The following is a 19,738-nucleotide window of genomic DNA, read 5'->3' on the forward strand; positions in this document are numbered from 1 at the left end:
TTTTTCTTTCTTTTGGATGGGGACTCTTGATTCCTCAGAAGCATTGCAGGGTGCCCCTTGCCTGCACCATGGTTGATACATTCAGCTACACATCTGTTCAGCCATCTCCCACCAAAATGAGTAGAAGAAGGAATGCCCAACAGAAGAAAAATTCAGAGACTGGGCCTTCTGCAACAGAGCTAATGGGTATGGACATAGACAATATGACAGAAAGGGAATTCAGGCTAACAATTATCCAGGCAATAGCTAGGTTGAAGAAAGCCATGGATGACAAAATGGATTGATTAGAGCAGAAGTGAAAGCCACCAGGGATGATGTTCACAATGATCTCAATGAGTTCCAATCTAATCTAAATTCTCTAAAAGCTAGGGTAACTGAGACAGAAGATAAAATTAGTGATCTGAAGGACAAACAGATAGAGAAAAAGGATCAGGAGGAAGCCTGGAACAAAGAGCTTAGAAGTCATGAAAACAGAATTAGGGAAATAAATGCCATCGTGAAACATTCCAACATCAGGATTATTGGAATACCTGAGGGGGAGGAGAAAGAGAGAAGAATAGAAGATATAATTGAAAAAATTCTCCATGAAAGTTTTCCCAATCTCGCGAATGGAACCAGCATTCCTGTGCTAGAGGCAGAACGATTTTCCCCCAAGATCATAGAATCTAGAAAGACCTCAAGACACCTGCTAGTGAAAATGATGAATCAAAATTGTACACAGGAATTCTTGAAAGGAGGTAGGACAAAGAAATTCCTTACATACAGAGGAAAGTCCATCAGAATAACATCAGACCTGTCTACAGAAACCTGGCAAGCCAGAAAGGGCTGGAAAAATGTATTCGGGGCACTAAATGAGAAGAACATGCAGCCAAGAATACTTTACCCAGCAAGACTGACATTCAAAATGGATGGAGAGATAAAGAGCTTCCAAGACCGAAAAGGTTGAAAAGAGTATGTGACCACCAGGTCAACACTGCAGGAAATATTAAGGGGGTACTATAAAAGAGGAAAAATCCTAAGAATATCATTGAACAGAAATATATGGAGACAATCTATAGAAACAAAGACTCCACAGGTAACATGATGTTAATAAAAACGTATATCTCAATAATCACTCTCAATGTGAATGACCTAAATGTGCCCATAAAATGACACAGGGTTGCAGATTGGATAAAATGACAGGACTCATCCATACCTTGTCTACAAGAGAGCCATTTTGAACCCAAGAATACAACCAGACTGAAAGTAAAGGGATGGAGAAGCATCTTTCATGGCAATGGGCCTCAGAAGAAGGCTGGGGTAGTGATTCTCATATCAGATAAATTAGATTTTAAAGTAAAGACTAGTCAGAGATACAGAAAGGCACTACATGATTCTTAAAGGGACTATCCACCAAGAAGATATAACAATTGTAAATATTTATGCCCCCAATATGGGAGCAGCTAATTACATAAGAAAACTGTTAATCAAGATAAAGAGACCTATTGATATGAATACATTAATAATAAGAAATCTTAACTCGCCACTCTCAATAATAGACACATCATCCAAGCAAAAAATCAATAAAGAAACAAGAGCATGAATGACACATTGGACCAGATGGACCTCATAGATATATACAGAGCATTCCACCCTAAAACAACAGAATATTCATTCTTCTCGAGTGCATATGGAACCTTCTCCAGAATAGACCACATACTGGGTCACAAATCAGGGCTCAACAGATACGAAAAGATTGAGATTATTCCCTGCATCTTCTCAAATCACAGTGCTTTGAAACTGGAGCTCAACTACAAGGAAAAGGTTGGAAGGAACTCAAACACCTGGAAGCTAAAGACCACCTTGCTAAAGAATGCTTGAATCAGCCAGGAGATCAAAGAAGAAATTAAACAATTCATGGAAACCAATGAGAATGAAGACATTTCAGTCCAAAACCTATGGGATACAGCAAAGGTGGTTCTATGGGGGAAATACATAGCCATCCAAGGCTCCCTCAAAAAAATTGAAAAATCCAGAATACACCAACTTTCTTTACACCTTAAAGAACTGGAGAATCAACAACAAATTAACCCAACTCCACACACAAGAAGGGAAATAATATTTATTAGAGCAGAAATCAATGAGATAGAAACTAGAGATACAGTAGAACACATCGATGAAACTAGAAGCTGAATAGAATCAATAAGATCAATAAACCATTGGTCAAACTAATCAAAAAGAAAAGAGAGAAGGCCCAAATTAATAAAATTATGAATTAAAAGGGAGAGATCACAGCTAACACCAAGGAAACAGAAACAATAATCAGAAATTATTATCAAAGTTATATGCCAAGAGGTTAAGCAACCTAGATGAAATGGATGCATTCCTGGAAAACTATAAGCTTCCAAAATACAACCAGGAAGAAACTGACAACCTGAATAGACTAATATCTAGTAACAAGATCAAAGCAGGGATCAAAAACCTCCCAAAGAAACAAGAGCCCAGGACCTGATGGATTCCTGGGGGATTTTATCAAATTTTCAAAGAAGAAAAAATACCTATTCTCCCGAAGCTGTTTCAAACAATTGAAGCAGAAGGAAAACTTCCAGACTCTTTTTATGAAGCCAGCATTACCCTGATCCCCAAACGAGGCAAAGACCCCACCAAAAAGGAGAATTTCAGACCAATATCCCTGATGAATATGATACAAAGATTCTCAACAAGATCCTAGCAAATAGGATCCAACAGCACATTAAAAAGATTATCCACCATGACCAGGTAGGATTCATCCCTGGGCTGCAAGGATGTTTCAACATTTGCAAATCAATCAATGTGATAGAACAAATCAATAAGAGAAGAGAGAAGAACCACATGGTCCTCTCAATTGATGCAGAAAAAGCATTTGACAAAATCTGGCATCCGTTCCTGACTAAAACGCTTCAAAGTAGAGGGATAGAACTTCATAAAATATATCTGTGAAAAACCCACAGCAAATATCATCCTCAATGGGAAAAAGCTCACAACCTTCCCGTTGAGATCAGGAACACGACAAGGATGCCCACTCTCACCACTCTTGTTCAACATAGTATTAGAAGTCCTAGAAACAGCAATCAGAAAACAAAGAGAAATAAAAGATGTCCAAATTGGCAATGAAGCAGTCAAACTCTCTCTCTCTCTGCAGATGACATGATACTTTATATAGAAAACTCAAAAGACTCCACCCCCAAACTACTAGAACTCATACAGCAATTCAATAATGTGACAGGATACAAAATCAATATACAGAAATCAGTGGCTTTCTTATACACTAACAATGAAAACACAGAAAGGGAAATTAGAGAATCGATTCCATTTACTATAGCACCCAGAACCATAAGATACCTGGGAATAAACTTAACCAAAGAGGTAAAGGATCTGTACTCAAGGAAAGACAGAACACCCATGAAAGAAATAAAAGAAGACACAAAAAGATGGAAGACCATTCCATGCTCTTGGATCGGAAGAATAAACATTGTGACAATGTCTATACTGCCTAGAGCAATCTATACGTTTAATGCCATTCTGATCAAAATTCCACTGGTATTTTTCAAAGAGCTGGAGAAAACAATCCTAAAATTTGTAAGGAATCAGAAGAGACCCCGAATTGCTAAGGAAATGTTGAAAAAGAAAAACAAAACTGGTGCATTACGTAGTCTGATTTCAAGCTTTACTACAAAGCTGTGATCACCCAGACAGCATGGTACTGGCATAAAGACAGACACATAGACCAGTGGAACAGAGTAGAGAGCCCATTTATGGACCCTCAACTCTATGTTCAAATAATCTTCGACAAAGTAGGAAAAAATATACAGTGGAAAAAAGACAGTCTCTTCAATAAATGGTGCTGAGAAAAATGGACAGCTATATGTAGAAGAATGAAACTCGACCATTATCATATGCCATACAAAAAATAAACTTGAAATGGATAAAAGACTTCAACGTGAGACAGGAATCCACCATAATCTTAGAGGAGAACATAGGCAGTAACCTCTTTGATATCAGCCACAGCAACTTCTTTCAAGATATGTCTCCAAAGGCAAAGGAAACAAAAGTGAAAATGAACTTTGGGGAATTCTTAAAGATAAAAAGCAACTGCACAGCAAAGGAAACACTCAACAAAACAAAGAAGCAACCCACGGAATATGAGATGATAATTGTAACTGACAGTTCAGACAAAAGGCTGATATCCAGGATCTATAAAGAACTTCTCAAACTCAACACACGAAAAACAGATAATCATGTCAAAAAATGGGCAGAAGTCATGAACAGACACTTCTCTAATGAAGACATACAAATGTCTTTCAGACACATAAAAAAATGTTCATCATCACTAGCCATCAGGGAGATTCAAATGAAAACTACATTAAGATACCACCTTACACCAGTTAGAATGGCCAAAATTAGCAAGACAGGAAACAACATGTGTTGGAGAGGATGTGGAGAATGGGGAACCGTCTTACACTGTTGGTGGGAATGCAAGTTGGTGCAGCCAATTTGGAGAACAGTGTGGAGATTCCTCAAGAAATTAAAAATAGAGCTTCCCTATGACCCTGCAATTGCACTGCTGGCTATTTACCCCAAAGATACAGATGTAATGAAAAGAAGGGCCATCTGTACCCCAGTGTTCATAGCATCAATGGCCACGGTCGCCAAACTGTGGAAAGAACCAAGATGCCCTTCAATGGATGAATGGATAAGGAAGAGGTGGTCCATATACACTATGGAGTATTATGCCTCCATCAGAAAGGATGTATACCCAACTTTTGTATCAACATGGATAGGACTGGAAGAGATTATGCTGAGTGAAATAAGTCAAGCAGAGAGTCAATTATCATATGGTTTCACTTATTTGTGGAGCATAAGAAATAACACAGAGGATATGGGGAGATGGAGAGGAGAAGGGAGTTGAGGGAAATTGGGGGGGAGATGAACCATGAGAGACTATGGACTCTGAAAAACAATCTGAGGGTTTTGAAGGGGAGGAGGGTGAGAGATTGGGTGAGCCTGGTAGTGGGTATAATGGAGGGCACATATTGCATGGAGCACTGGTTGTGATGCATAAACAATGAATTCTGTTACACTGAAAAAAAATTAATTAAAGAAAAAAAAAGAAGAAGAAGTAGGGTTGGTAGAGGTGGGCACAGTGGGGAGTCAGGGACAGGCATTGTGGTGGCCCCTGGAGCCTTCTCTGTCTGAACACTGTCCTGGGGATGCCCAGGACTCCATGCTCGGAGGAGAGAAGACACTCCCTGCCTCCATGGTGTCAGAGGAAAGGGATTATGATGAAGGAATGACCATGGGACTTTTATCACTTTTTTTTCAGATTACCAAATGGACATGCAAGGGGGCCACAAGCTGAGATGCTACTGGGCCAGTTGCTTGGGATTCCCAGAGCTTATGGAATCCACAAACATGTGCTCATTCCTGATCCTCATCCCATCCGTCTCACAAAGCTGCACTCTTGCTGATGTAGAGGCTCAAAGACATGGTGTGGAATGAGGTTAGAGTTTTTGAGATGGTGATTATTTTTGTCTTCGAGGATGGAAGGGGCTCCATCCCCATGTTGATGAGACACTAGATGTGGAAAGGTCCCAGGCTTGACCTTGGGCATGGGGGATTTCCTCACCTGAGTCCATCTCAAAGAGGGCTGACAGCTGAGGGCTATCTCCTGAGGCCTGGTGTATCACAGAATGCACCACCATCTGCAGAGCCCTATCCACCTCAATTGCTTGGGCACAGGACATGGATTAACTTCATCCACCACTGAGGTCTTAAAGCTACCCTACCTCAAGCATGAAGAGTTCCCTGACTCCACCTGATCTAACCTGGGCTTCACTAATTGGAAATATATAGAGTGAATATCACGGGGGACTGAGAAGCAGGTTGTTCTGGGATCTCTGAATGCCAGGCATTGGAGTGAGCTCTAGCAAGGACAGAGGACAGAGAAAGGAAGAGGAACCTTAGACCTATGAAGAAACATAAAATCTGGGTATAGAAACGCAGACATCTCCCCACCACACATTTCCTTGAATTGCCCTCCAAGGGGGTGCAAGAGGCAGAGATCCAGCTGAGGACAAGATGTTGACATTTATAGAATGTCAACCTTATAGAATGTAGACCTTATAGATGTCAACCTTATAGAATGTCAACCTTATAGAATAAGGTTACATTTTTGGAACAGTTTTACATTTAGAGAAAAACTGAGACAATCACACAGAGTTCCAATATATAGGTGCATACAGTTTCTCCTCCTTATAGCATTTTACAGTAATTTGTTTCATCTGTTATAATTAGTGAACCAATATTGGAGCATTGTTATTAACCAAAATCCATAGTTTGATCTTGTCTTATCTTCAGCCATTATAATAAAACAGCGTGAGCTGGATGCCTTGAAACAACAGGAACTTATTTCTCATAGTCCTAGAGGCTGGAAGTCTGAGATCAGGGTGCCATGATAGTTGGGTTGTGATGAGATCTCTCTTTGAAGTTGCAGACTGCCAACTACTTGTATTTTCACCTGGTGGATGGAGTGAGGTGGCTGTCTGGTCCCTTTTCATGAAGGCAATAATCCCATTTATGAGGATTCTACCCTCATGACCTTATTATCTGCAAAATCCCCACCTCCAAATCCCATGAGCGTTGGAGAGGTACAAGTATTCAGTCCAGAAGAGATTTCCTTAGTTTTCACTCTATGTCCCTTTCTGTCCTAGAATTCCATGCAGGATACCACATTACATTTTCTTGTCCTGTCTCTCTAGGCTCCTCTCAGCTGTGAGAGCTTCTTGGACTGGTATATGGTGGAATATCCCTCATTGCAATTTGTCGAATGCTTTTCTCATACACAGACTGGGGCAGTGGTTTGGGGAGGAAGGTCACAGAGGAAAAGTGTTGTTTTCATCACATTATATCAGGGAGCATACTGTGGCCGTGGTTTATGACTATTGGTGAACTCGTGATGATGTGGCTGGACTGTATTTGTCAGATGGTCCCTCTGTAGTTTAATTAGGTTATGAGCTGTGGGAACACAGAGTGAGAGAAAGGAATTGATATTTTATACAGGGTGGTTTATGGAAGGTACTTTTTAATAAGGTGATGTTTAAACAGAAATTAAGAGAGGGAGAGAGCGTCATGCAGATCTTTAGGGGAAAGAAGCAGAGGAAAGACACAGTTTGACCCCATTGCCATAGAATCACTGTAGCTGAAACTGGAGAGCTGTAAGAGACAAAGAATGGTCCAGGAAGGAGTGCTGTTGGCCAAGACCAGGGAGCAGGCTTGGGGTAAGCAGTGTACAGATTCTGGGTGGAGCTCACTGGTTTGGGGAGGAGGCTTGCACTCACACCTGAGAGCTTCTCAGGAATTTTATAAGCCAGCTGATAGACACTGTTAGCTTGTCATTGGTCACATTGGGAGTGTTGACACCACGGAAGTCCACAAGTACTACAAATCAGGATTTTTTTCCTTTCCCTGAGTAGACTGCTTCACATTTACCATCAGGCCACTGCACACAGCATTCTGAAGGCAGAATTGAATATGGGATATAAAGTAAGAAAACCAAGGATGGCTCCAGACTTCTGGACTGCCAGCTCATGTACATGAGTAGTGGGGCTGGGAAGAAAGAAGGTGACAGAAGAGCTAGTGTTCCCATCACAAGGAGGAGGGTGTTTTTTCCTTGGAACTAAAGAGTAGGACATGAAGGTAAAGAGGAAAGAGAATCATTTCTCTTCTTCAAACCAGGAGGAGATTCATTTTATTTAAGACCCAGTGAAGAACCTCACCAAGGCTAGAATGTCTGGGGGTTGGCAGAAATAACTCCCAAGAACATGGATGTAAGCATGCAGTCCATGGCCACAGTCCCCAGATGATGAATGAGAGACCCCTGGTATGTGTAGGTGGGACTCTTTTCTCATATTCAGGCAGATACCCATGCATCAGTCCCCAGAGCAAGTTCCCATGGCCCCTCTGAGGACTTAGTATTAAGACCGAGCTCTGAGGTCATCAAGGATTGTGAGAAGGAGCAGAAGGGACTGTGGGCAGATGAGTCTCTGGAAGAAGCAAGGTATTTGGGGCAGTGTTGGGAAGCTTCTCAAGGTTCCTTGTCCTTGGCTGCACCCCTCAAGGACTGAAGGAGCAGAAACTGAGGGTGACATGTAGTAGGAGAGAAAGGGAGGAGCTGTGGGACCCATGTTCACAGTTGATTATGGGCACAACATTCAAAAAATGTTCCCAACGTGTCTCTTATGTCCTTGGTGCTATTTTCCTCCTGGGACACCTGTTGTGAAAGGACAGGCAGCCCCTGCTAGAGGACTCTGCCACTTAAGCCTCCCTCCCTTAGAGCTTGATCCCCTCTCTCCATCCCCTCCAGTATCTCCCACAAAGGATCAGATTGGAAAAAGTCTTCAGAGCAGCCCTATGGTACATGTCAGCATTCTTCTAAACACAGACGTCTTGTGCCCAAAGGAGCCTCAGTTCTCCGTTATCTAGTGATGCTCTCCAAGTGATCCTCCCACCCAGCTGCCTGTCGTTCAGCCTCTCTGCCCACTTCCTTCCCAGAATCCCTAGGACTTTGTCCACACTCTTTGACAGCCTTTGACCCTGCCCATATTTTATAGGCTAAATGCCCCCTCCCCTAACACCTCAGAGAGCCTGGACCCCTGAGACTCCCGAGGGTATCAAGGGAGGTGTGTCACATGCTCTTTACTGCAGGTGGGAGCTGACCCTGTGTGACCTGTGGGCTTCCCCTCTTCCTGACGTGGCTCTTTCTGGAACTAACTGTGCCTGCTCTCCCTGACCCATAACTTACAATCGGGTGCTTGCTTCCTGTGGACATAGATAGCAGAGACAGTGATGAGCAGCAACAGCTTCGGGCCCAGGGTGAGAGCCATCAGGAATGGAGTAAATGGCCTTGACTCTGGAAAAGAAGGGATAGGAGGCACCATCAGAGGGGGGCACCCTGGAGTCCATTCCTTGGGTCCTCCACTTACACTATCTGAAGTGACTCAGTCTTATCAACACTCTGAAGCTCATGAATTCTTCCCCTGCTCAAGGCAGAATTCGGGGTGAGACATTCCTCACCTCACTCACCCCTTTCTTACTGCCAAGTGTCCTTCTTGAGGGAAGAGGTGGGGAGAACGAGCACTCCACAACAGGTAAGTTTGGTTTACTGACTTGGTCATCACACCCAGTGGGGCAGGTCACACAGCCTCTTTCTGATGGGCCAACAGGCTCCTAGTTTACAGAGGGTGGAGAGATGAAGTGGCTCAGACCCAGGGAACCCCCTCACTGATGGCCTGCAGGATGACTCTGAGACCTTGTCTTTGGACCAGGAAAAAGCCAAACTCTCTGGGCCATAGGGACAAATGTCTGACTGGCCTCAAAGAGTGAGAACAGATATCACGATCATTGAGGGGCAAGGCTGTTCTGCTTTGCTCCATGCACATGGATGACTCCCATGTATAGAGGTGAGAAGGGAGTCCTCAGGATGACCTGACCTCAGGAGACCTGCTGGCTGGACAATATCCTGGGGAATCAAGGAAATGGGGTCTAATGCTCAGGAGAGTTTCAAACACCATCAGGCCACCTGAACCCCATTGCCACTTTCAGCCGACGTCTGTCTCTTGGACATAGACTGTTGATCTGGAAGGACAGCTTCCAATTTTTTTACTTTATACAATGACCCATTTTGTTTTTATATTTGAATTTTAAAAATCCACATATTTTGGGGAATATATAGAGTAATCTTAAAAGAAGGAGTAGGTCCTCAGCATATTTGCCCTAGCATGTTAGAGGATGTCAGGTCTCTGCTTTGGGGCTGCTGGACTTTTTCTGAGTTGAAAGAAATTGGCCATGTTTGTACCTGTTTCTAGAGGGGAGCTAGCAGTAGAAGGCTTGAGGAAGTGGGGATACAGAGGGTAAACCATTCCTTTCCATTTAAAACAACTCACGAAGAGCAGTCAGCTTGCTTGCTCTCTGTCTCAGGCTGAGTCTTGCCGTCCTGAATTGTGTCAACATCTCTCTTTGCCAGTCCTACTTCCTTCGCTCTCTCATGCAGGTGAATCGGGCAGCAAACCACAGTGAGCTTTCTCTCTTCTCTTATCATCTGAGAGTCTCCCTCCCGGGTCACCTGATGTGTGGAGTTTATCTGGTTGGGGTCTGGAAAGCCAACTCTAATGGGCCAATTTGGACTGGGGTCTCTTTCTGCAAGATGGTCATGAGTCCCCCAGCCCTGTGGGAGTTAGAGCAGGGTAGGTGTTGGCTTGCCCTGCCCTTGTCACTGCTGAAACCTCACCGTGGTGACCTGGGCTGGTGTAAGCAGAGGAGGGGAGTATTCTGGCATTCTGATGACGTGATAATTACAAGAACTACGGGTTGGGTGGCTCTTGCTGGGCATTAACCTTCGGAGAAAGACAGTGCAAAGTGAAGACTGATCACATGTGAAAGGTTATGTGTGAATGTCAGGGGACTTCGCAACAGTGCAGACTCTTACCTCCTAGAGCTGGAGGGCAGAAAAAGCTGAGAACACAGTTGCGTCCAACATAAACATAAGAGTATCAGTGCTACAGAGAGCTGAATTCTCAGCTACACTGCACCTACTGTGCTGGAGTAGGGCCCTGATATGGAAATATGGGAGATGGATACTGAGATGTGGGATAGGGTCACTGGGGCCGAACATTTCAAAGCCCTCTGGGCACTTTGTAATGGGCTGCTGAGTACAAGACAGAGGCTTAACTACTCATCTCCAAATATAGCCTCTCAACCCAAAGGAAAAACAACAAAAGGACAGTAAATTCTATGGAAAACTGGCTCTCGGTCGTCCTTGAAGAGCAATGCCCAAACTGCAAAATCTCTGAAGACAAAAGAGAAAAATCTCCACGTCCAAATGCACATCCCCTTATGCCATTCCCGTCCCACCTCCACCACACACAGGAAAGGGCAGGAGATGGTGCGGACTCATCTATCTCTCCCACCTCTCCTGGCTCAGTAGAAGCCTGCCCCCTGGAACTCATGTGAGGTCCACCCATGGAGGGCTCTGAAAGGTGGAAGAGGAAGGCAACTGGGCTAGTTGCTTCCATTCTGGAGGAGGAACCTACACCATGTATCCTGGATCCACACTCCCAATGTCCCAAGCCCAGAGGAGGCCCAGCTGTGGTATTAGAACAAAGAAAAGTCTAGACTTGATAATGTTTTTCTCATTTCAAAAAAAAAAAAAAAATGAGGAGGAGCAAAATAAGCCCAAAGCAAGAGAAGGAAATAAAAAAAGAGGAGAAAAAGCAAAGAAATTAACAACAAACAATAGAGAATATCACTGAAATGAATGTGGGTTCTTTGAGAAGACTGATAAATTTGAAAAACTTCCATCAGTTGTGATAATGAAAAAAAATGAGGATTGACACATTTCCAATATCAGGGATGAAATGGGATACCCAACAGATACCACAAGGATTACTAGGTAATATTATGAGAAGCTCTATGTGCAGAAATTGGACAACTCAGAGAAAAAGACTGAATTTCTCAAAAGCTCAACCTACCACAAGCATCCAATATGAAATGAAGAATCTGAGTACCTAGCTATTCAGATTCTATTCAAAGCAACAAAAGAATCATGGAGACCCAGATGTTTCATAGGAAAAACTTTTGAAGCATTTACAGGTTGAATTAAAACCAAGTTAGGTCCACAAAATAAAGTTAATAGAAGAAGCTTTGGAAAATTGGAATATATACTCGATTTTAGATGATACTAGGAATTATTGCTAATTTTACTAAGAGTGTAATAGTATTGGTTTTATAGAAGGAACCATGTCACTAGTCACATGACCACACAAGCGTGGACTCCATTTGGAGCTGGATGTGGATCCATGACTAAGTCATTAGTGGACACAATTAAGCAACTTCTGCATACCTCTAGTTTTAAGGGAAATCGTTCCTTTTCCCCTTCCTATCTCTAGTCTCCTGGGCAACAGTGACATGAACACTCGGAGGCCCAGTGTTGACCCAGGCAAGAGGACAATGTCATTGGGCATGTTAGAAGGAACGTGGGCCTTTGAAAGATCTTCTGGAACAAAGACTCCTGGAAAACTGGCTTGACCTCCCCCTGATGTTACATAAGAGAGAAATAAGGATTGTTTTAGTTGTAGAAAGGGGCCTCTGTAGTTTTGGGGACAATGCTCCCCTGCTATATTTAATCCCCTTTTTTTTTTTTTAACAGGTTGCTGGTCTATCTTCACGGACTCAGGTTTCCCTGAATAGCTTAGCTCCTCAGCCAGCCTAAGGGCAGGAAATATTCACCATCTGTCCCTCATTGCTCCCTGAGTCCCTTCTGTAAAATTCCAGGTCACAAGGTTAGTTAAGCAGGAAAGGAGACCAGAAATGAATTGGAATTGGCATAAAGTGAATGTGCTTTGAGAGATCATGACTATTGCTGGTCTGCTGTCACAAATAAAGGGAGAGAAGAGACCCCAGGTGTGAAAACACACAGTCACCCAGAAGCCTGGTCAAGACGCAAAACTCCAGGTCTTCAGGGTCCCTTCTCAAATTTCAGAGTGGCCAGTGCAGGCATTTTCCATGGTGATGATGGAAAAGCATAGAAGCAATAGAGACCATGGTAGGTGGGAAATAACAGCAGGAAGGGGGTGTCTGGACAGGCATGGTGACTTAATCATGGTCAGGTGAGGAAGCAGGGAGCAAGAATTCTTGCGCAGGATCTTTGAGGTCTCACCCTGGTTATTATGGGTTTCCTGGTCTTTCTGGTGGGCAGAGGCCACGATGGTATGGTTTCTGGTGACCGCGGGCTGCCCATCATGCTGCACCAGGCAGGTGAACACTGCATCTTCCCTGTGGGCAGAAGAGTTCACCAGGAGCCAGCTCGTCCAGTTAAAGGTCCCATCCTTGTTCTCTACGAGGTTCGAGGCCCTTGAGGCCATTTCTGTTCGGGACACTTTGCCATTCTCTAACCAGGTCAGCTGGAGGCGCTGGGGGTAGAACTTCTTCACTTGGCAAGTGACCTTCACCAGGTCCCCTGACACGGTCTGCTGGGAAACCTCCAAGGTGGGCGGAACTGAAACAGCACAGGGCAGAAGCTCTCACATTCTGGAACAGATGGACCATGGGGGAGGGGCTCGAGAAATTAGGTCCCCCCACACAGCAAGGGAGTCACCCAGAACAGAGCTAGGCATGCAGCTGGTGCACAAACACTGAGTTTTTGCATGTGAATGAGATCCCTAAGCACAGTGCCCAGCACACAGTAGGTGTGCAAGGATTGATGGCTCCTCATAGGCTAAGAATGAGTGAAATCAAGATATTCAGCCCCACACATACATTTGGAACAGAATAACTGTAGCAAAACAAATGACCTCACCAAGCACACAGTGGCATGTAGTACAGCAGGTGCTCAATAATTGGAATTGCTACGGTAAAGTAAGGGAAACTACCAAGCGCAGTGCTTGGTACATGGTAGGTGTTCACCCCGTAGCGGCCATGGAAACAGTAGGAGGTGACGGCACATCTAGGTGCAGGTGACCTGGAGGGTCTGCCAGGGGTCAGACTCCAGGGAACGGAGGGCCTGGGGCAGGGAGTGGGGGAGGGACAGGCTCAGAGACCTGGGGACCAGACCTGGGCTGGGGCTGGGTGGGGGGGGGAGGGGCATCTACCTCGGAGGACCTCAGACAGGTTGGCAGTCCCACGAAGAGGAGGGCCCCCCTGCAGGGTCACGTGGGTCACCTCGCAGATGACCTGGGAGCGAACGTCCCCCGGGGCCAGCACCAGCCTGGTTGTGCTGGAGACGCTGTAGGACGTTCTGTTTCCCTCTGGGTCCACGCTGGTCTGGGAGGCTGCCAGCTCATTCCCGTTTCTGAACCATCTCAGGGTGATGTTTCTGGGGGAGAAGCCGTGGGACTTGCAGGTGAAGTTCACTGTCTGCTCCGGCGAGGCCCTGGCCGTGGGGCCAGACACCACGGGGAGAGAGGGTTTGGCTACAAGTGGAACATTTGTGAACAGTGAGCATGACTGTGGTCCTCAGCTCTCAGGAACCTGTGAGGCGCTGTGGAGAACCCGCCACCCTTCTGAGAGTGTGCGGAGGGTGGTGTCCTCTCTTCCTTGCACAGAGGAGGCCCTGAAGTTCCAGAGCTGAACTCTGACTCAGGGGTAGGGCCCAGGTGCAGTTCTAGGCCTGAGTTCAAATCCCCCCCCTCACTTCTCTGCCAGGTGACTTCCCACCAATCTGGGCACAGGAAGGACATTTCTGATGGATCTGACTGTTGGCATGAACCGTTCCTAGATGCCTCACTGCAAACCCTCCTGAGGTCAGAGAGGGTATGCAGCAGTCTGTGCAAGAGACAGGTGACCCCCCGCCCCAAGAAAGCCAGAACCAGGTTGGCCAGGTGACCAGAGTCATGGCTGTGGCACAGTGTGGCTCCTCTGTGAGGGGCATTTCTCCTTCCTGGGGCTGCAGGGATAAGTGAGTAAGGGAATGTAAGCAGTTTTGCTTGGAATTTATCACTGAATACACAGATAGAAAAGAGCACATGAATCAGAAAGTGGCTGACAGTAACCTCAGTCTCATTATAGTGTTAGAATCCCCCTTTGAATATTCTTCTCCAGCCCTAATATCGAGCCTACTTGCCCTTGTTCCGCATTATGGCTTTGGAAATTATTCCCTGTGATCCCTTACCTGTAAAATAAAGACAGATTTGTCAGGTAACTTCCCCTGGGTGGTCTCTGTTTCTCCCTCACCAAGGAGCCAAGTTCCTTTGGTCCAGTTACAACGGGACTGCTCTTTACCGATCATTGCATCCCAGGGGGACTTCCTGTGGCCTCCAGCTGTTTCATCCACAACAGAGCAAATGTCCCACGTTCTCCAGCCTGACAGCCACCCTCCTTTTCCATCTGACATTCTCACTGAAAACGGTTATGGGGAGGGGTCCCTCCGGATGTCCAGACATGTTTACTTGACAACAACAGAGGGAAGATGTAGGGTCCTGACAGCTAAGTCTAGAATGTGAATTCTCGCTCACAGAACTGAACACCCTCCAGGATGCGCCTCCCAGTCATTCCTAGTTGGCAGAGCCAGAAATGGGGTGCCCGGTGTTGCTGGGATAGCAGGGGCCCCGCTGCTGTGTCCAGGCTGGTGCCCCAGGCTGCTCAGTGAAGGAGCAACACCACAAAACTGGAGAAGACTCCAGAAGCTCTTACACATGAGAAGCCTTGTCCTCCAGGAACAGACTCAATACTTCACCAGATGTTTGCATACCTGTCTGATCTGGGGGTTCAAAGCTAGCCCACCTCTTCCCGTGTTTTCTTAATGTTTACTGCTGAAAAAGAGAACCATACAAGACTTACAAGAGTTTCAAGGAGAGGGTGGGCACTTTCACCCACGTTGGCCGACGCAGTGAGGTGCAGAGAGCAGGGCTGTGAGTCAGGCTGTGGCTCACTCCCCTGCTCAGGCCGGATCTGCTGAGCCTCAGTGTCCTCATCTGTAAATGGGCTGAGGTGGTCCCTCCAGCTTCATCCATTCTCAACTAGGGCATCCCCTGTGTGGGCAGCTTGGGGAAGAGGGAGGAGACTCTCCCAGGAGGAACAGATCTGCCTGGTGCTGGAGCCATGTACTAGTGCTGGGGCAAGGTGGGTACGACTGGGAGCTCCTGTAACACCTGCACAATCAGGATAAAACCACCCGCATGCCTATGTCCAGGAGCTGAGGGGAGACTCAGTGCTCTTATGGAAGTCAGTCCCTGAATTACATGATGCTTTTTGGACAGACCCACAACAAATGCCCAGCCTCTGGCATCTTCTCCATCCTGGGCTCTCAGCATAAACAGTGAGTTTATACCCCTTCTCACTGTGATTCTTCTACGTTGAAAAAGAGACATATTCCACCTCCCTGCCCTGGGTGCATTCGTCCACAGGAAGGGAAGGGAATGTGAGCTTCATGAGAAAGGAGCCGTTCCCTGTTTCCCCTGCAGGCAGACAAGAGCCTGCACACAGCAGGTGCTCAGTAACTGTTGAGTTAGAGAAGAGTCAGCCACATGGAGGGGACACTCTCTGGAGGCAGGACTAAGACTGGGTCATGTGACGGGCCAAGTCACTCAGAGTGTAAATCCCTCATCCCTGGAACCAGAGGATTGGTCAGGATTGGAAAAGGTGAGAATGATGGACCCACAGACTGGGGTTCTAGACTTTTCCACCATTTATCAGGGGCCTTGAGCAAGCATCAGGACCTCTCCAGGCCTCTCTTCCCCTGATTCGTGGCAGCGGCTGAATTCAGGGACACCCACCACAACGCCTGATTCTTAGCTGTTGGTCAGACAATGGAGGACATTCTTATTGACTTGTTGTCACAACCAGGCAACTAAGGGGGCCCAGGCCATACTCACCGCTCACAGTGACCTGGGTGCCTGGTCCAGACTTAAACTCCACATCAGGGGTCCCCTTCTGGAACTTCACACAGTAGTAGGTTCCGGTGTCTGCTGGGGTGATGTTACTAATGCGGATGGAAAAGTCCATGTTGTTTCTCCTTGTGACGTCTGAAACATTTGTTACTCGAGGGAAGTGGCCTCCTTTGAAACTGAAGATTAACTCCCGGCCTGGCTCTGTCCCCCTGAACCACTGAACCGGCCCTGTGGGGAGCAGGGAGGTCACGGTGCAGCGAAGAGTGGCTGTCTGTCCGGCTGCAACAGACACTGACTTGTCAGGCTGGATCACCTGCAGCCCCGCCTCACCGGCCACACCTGGAGGGGAAACAGAGCAGTCGTCTCCTCATCCTGCCGTGATCCTGCACGTCTCCTCATGTGTTTACGCACAACAGCTCCCTGACTGAGTGCACACCTGGAGCAACCTTTCCCCCGAGCCTGTAACTGGAGACCCCATCACAATGGAGGAAACAAAGACACAGAGAGGCTCAGTGATGTGGCATAGAGCAGGTTTGACTTTGCAGGTGGATTTCCTGCCTTGGTGACTAGCTCATCTCTGGAGACATCGAGAAACAGTCACCCTTTTCTTCTTACGTGAAGAGTCCTCAAAACCAGGCAGGGACAGAAATCAGAGAAGCAGGCTGCTGGTGCATCACACATACACCCAGTGTTCTTTTCCATTTCTTAGCTACTCCTCAGGGAGGAAATTTGTGGTTCACCGTTGCAGAGTGTGAGCTGGTAAAACCCATGCACTTAGCGGTACTTGCAACCAAACATGCCTCCTAAGGAGGGCACGAGCTGTTACAGGCACATCCTGTGCGTGCCAAGAACATCATGTACTTTGATTTCTAGGTCTGGAGAAGACGGGGGTCAGGAAGCTGAACTGCTAGGAGGAAAATGGGAAGAAACAGGAATGCACCATGGAGGGAGACGTGGAGGGACAATGGGAGGGGAGAGGGAAGAGGATCAGGTGGTCACGAGGAGCCAAGGAAAGGTGAAATACCTACCATTTGTGTATCTATATTCCTCCTATTTCTATTTTTGCCCACACCTTGCCCCTCAGCTATGCTATGTATGTCCAAACACCGTTCGAACTTTTTCTTAGCTAGAAGTAAACCTCTCACAGCTAACACGTCCTAAACTGAACTCAGTTTCCCACATATCCTTGCACATCTCAGCGGAGGCACCTTTATTTTCCCGGATGCTTATGGTCCTGACCCTTGGGTGCCTTTTTTTCCCCACCTTAATTCCTATGCTAATGGCTAAAGACTCCCCTACTGCAGGCACCCGCAGGCTGACCTCTTCCTCTTCCTCTCCTGGCTGCTGTCTTGCTGCAAACCAGTTTACCTTGTTCACATGGAAGCTCTAAGCTCTTGAGGCCTCTAGCTGCTTCTCTCTATGTCCTGTGGTCCTCCATTCTCAACCAAATGCTAGAATGAAACTCGTGTCAGATCGTGTCACTTCTGTCTTCAAAACCTTGCAATAGCTACCATTTCATTCAGAATAAAAGCCTGGATCCAAGGGGTGTTAGAGAGGAGAATGGAGTTGGGAGAAATTGGAAGGGGAGGTGAACCATGAGAGGCTATGGACTCCAAAAAACAATCTGAGGGGTTTGAAGTGGCAAGGGGGTGGGAGGTTGGGGTACCGGGTGGTGGGTATTATGGAGGGCACGGGTTGCATGGAGCACTGGGTGTGGTGAAAAAATAATGAATACTGTTTTTTTGAAAATAAATAAATTAATTTATTAAAAAAAAAAAAAAAGGCTGAATCTTTGAACAGAGCAGAGGATTCTGCTCTCATGCTGCTCCCAATGCTGTTCAAGAAGGCTCTTCCCCCAGAAAATCACATGGCTCACTCCATCGCCTTCTTACTATCTTTGCTCCAGGCTACCTGTTTAAATATATCCCACCCTAGCAGTTCTCCCATTGTCGTATCCAGCTGTACTGTCATGTTTTTTCCGTAATGTTCATCACTCTCTGTACCTCTGTTATTTACTGATTTATTGCGTCTATTGTTTCCTGTCCTTTCCTCCACTATGATACAACTTCTAAAAGGTCAACTATTTTGTGTCTTTTATTCATCAACATGCCCTATGTTAATATAACTGTTCTTGTCGCCTAGTAGCTATATAGTTAATATTTGTATAATGTGTGAATTGCCCAATGAGACCCCTTTTGGAGACCATGAAGTCTATTTTCAGTGTAGAGTTTCTCAGGACATTATATCAGAAGCCGAGTTTTCCACATAGATGACGTGGAGGAAACAAACACTTGCATATACCCAGAATACAGAAGCACTTGAGAGAAGCAAACCACAAATATTCCTCACCACACCACCCCTTCCCCACACTGACTGGAAGATCTGCAGAAATCTCATGGGATCGACCTAGGGTCATAGGGTTTGAAAAGAGCAATGGTTAGACCTGTGAGATCTAGAATCAGACTGCCTGGGTTCCAATCCTACCTTCCCACTTATACTCAGTGGCCTTGGCCCTTTCTGTGCCTTCTTTTCTTATCTGCAAGGTAGGGGTGACAAGAATGTCTACCTTGGATACAAAGATTACATGACATAATGGACATAGACATTTCCAGGTGTGTGTGTGGCACATGGTTAGTGTTCAGGAATTTGGAAAGTTATCACTCATGAGGATTTCCTGAGGCGCAGAGGCATCAGTGGACACCAGATAATTGGGATTGGGATAGGAAAATGTATATAATTACAGATGTAGATCACACAGGCAAGAATCCCTGAATTTTTGACCCTTCTTTCCTCACCCACTTGAATCCAGCATGGAGGAATTTCCAAGGTAGTAATGCACAAGGTTCTACTCATTTTACCAAGAGAGAAGTTCGTTTTTAATTTAAGAGCTTGGTGAGGGGTGAGAGGTAGGTTTAGAGAATTAAAGAAGTGGGTGAGTAGCTCAGAGACAGGGATCCAAACATAGTTCTAATGTGCATTTCACGTAGACTGGCTGCATTATGAGGAGAAAAAGCAAAGTGTTTTCCAAAATCCCATGTGTGTGTGCACATGCATGTGTGTACCCCTCCCCATGCCCATTCCTATGCATGCACACACGTGCACACACACACAGAGGTAAGTGCATTCCCTGTATATGTACAATGTGGCCCAGCATGCTAGTATAGAGATTTTTTTGAGGATTAAGTGAAATTATAGTACATGTTAAAATTCAGTAACAATTTGGCACCTAGGAAACATGCAGCACGTCATTAACAAGAGTTTGTGAGTACACGCAGCACAGTGGAATTCTGAAGTCCTCTGCGTGTGATACGTGATGGCTCTTCTACTGTTTGCCTCTCTGT

General features: G+C 45.8%; 1 protein-coding gene across 9 annotated transcripts in view; it reads right to left on the minus strand.

Moving 5' to 3' along the window:
* The window catches only part of LOC116595144 (signal-regulatory protein beta-1-like), a 202,355-nt gene that overhangs the window by 181,989 nt on the left and 628 nt on the right, over positions 1–19,738 (minus strand). For 7 of the 9 annotated variants that reach the window (XM_032351177.1, XM_032351172.1, XM_032351171.1 and 4 more), the window contains exons 2-5: positions 16,383–16,736; positions 13,662–13,982; positions 12,731–13,069; positions 8,819–8,926 (exon numbers count right to left, since the gene is read on the minus strand). In XM_032351177.1, coding sequence (XP_032207068.1) covers positions 8,819–8,926; positions 12,731–13,069; positions 13,662–13,982; positions 16,383–16,736 — 1,122 coding nt within the window. Of the gene's footprint in view, positions 1–6,232; positions 7,033–7,791; positions 8,288–8,818; positions 8,927–12,730; positions 13,070–13,661; positions 13,983–16,382; positions 16,737–19,738 lie in introns of those variants that run through there. The other 2 variants (XM_032351176.1, XM_032351186.1) reach the window with 2 other exon arrangements.

The sequence above is a fragment of the Mustela erminea genome, chromosome 7, assembly GCF_009829155.1.
Source record: "Mustela erminea isolate mMusErm1 chromosome 7, mMusErm1.Pri, whole genome shotgun sequence".
In the NCBI taxonomy this organism is placed as follows: domain Eukaryota; kingdom Metazoa; phylum Chordata; class Mammalia; order Carnivora; family Mustelidae; genus Mustela; species Mustela erminea.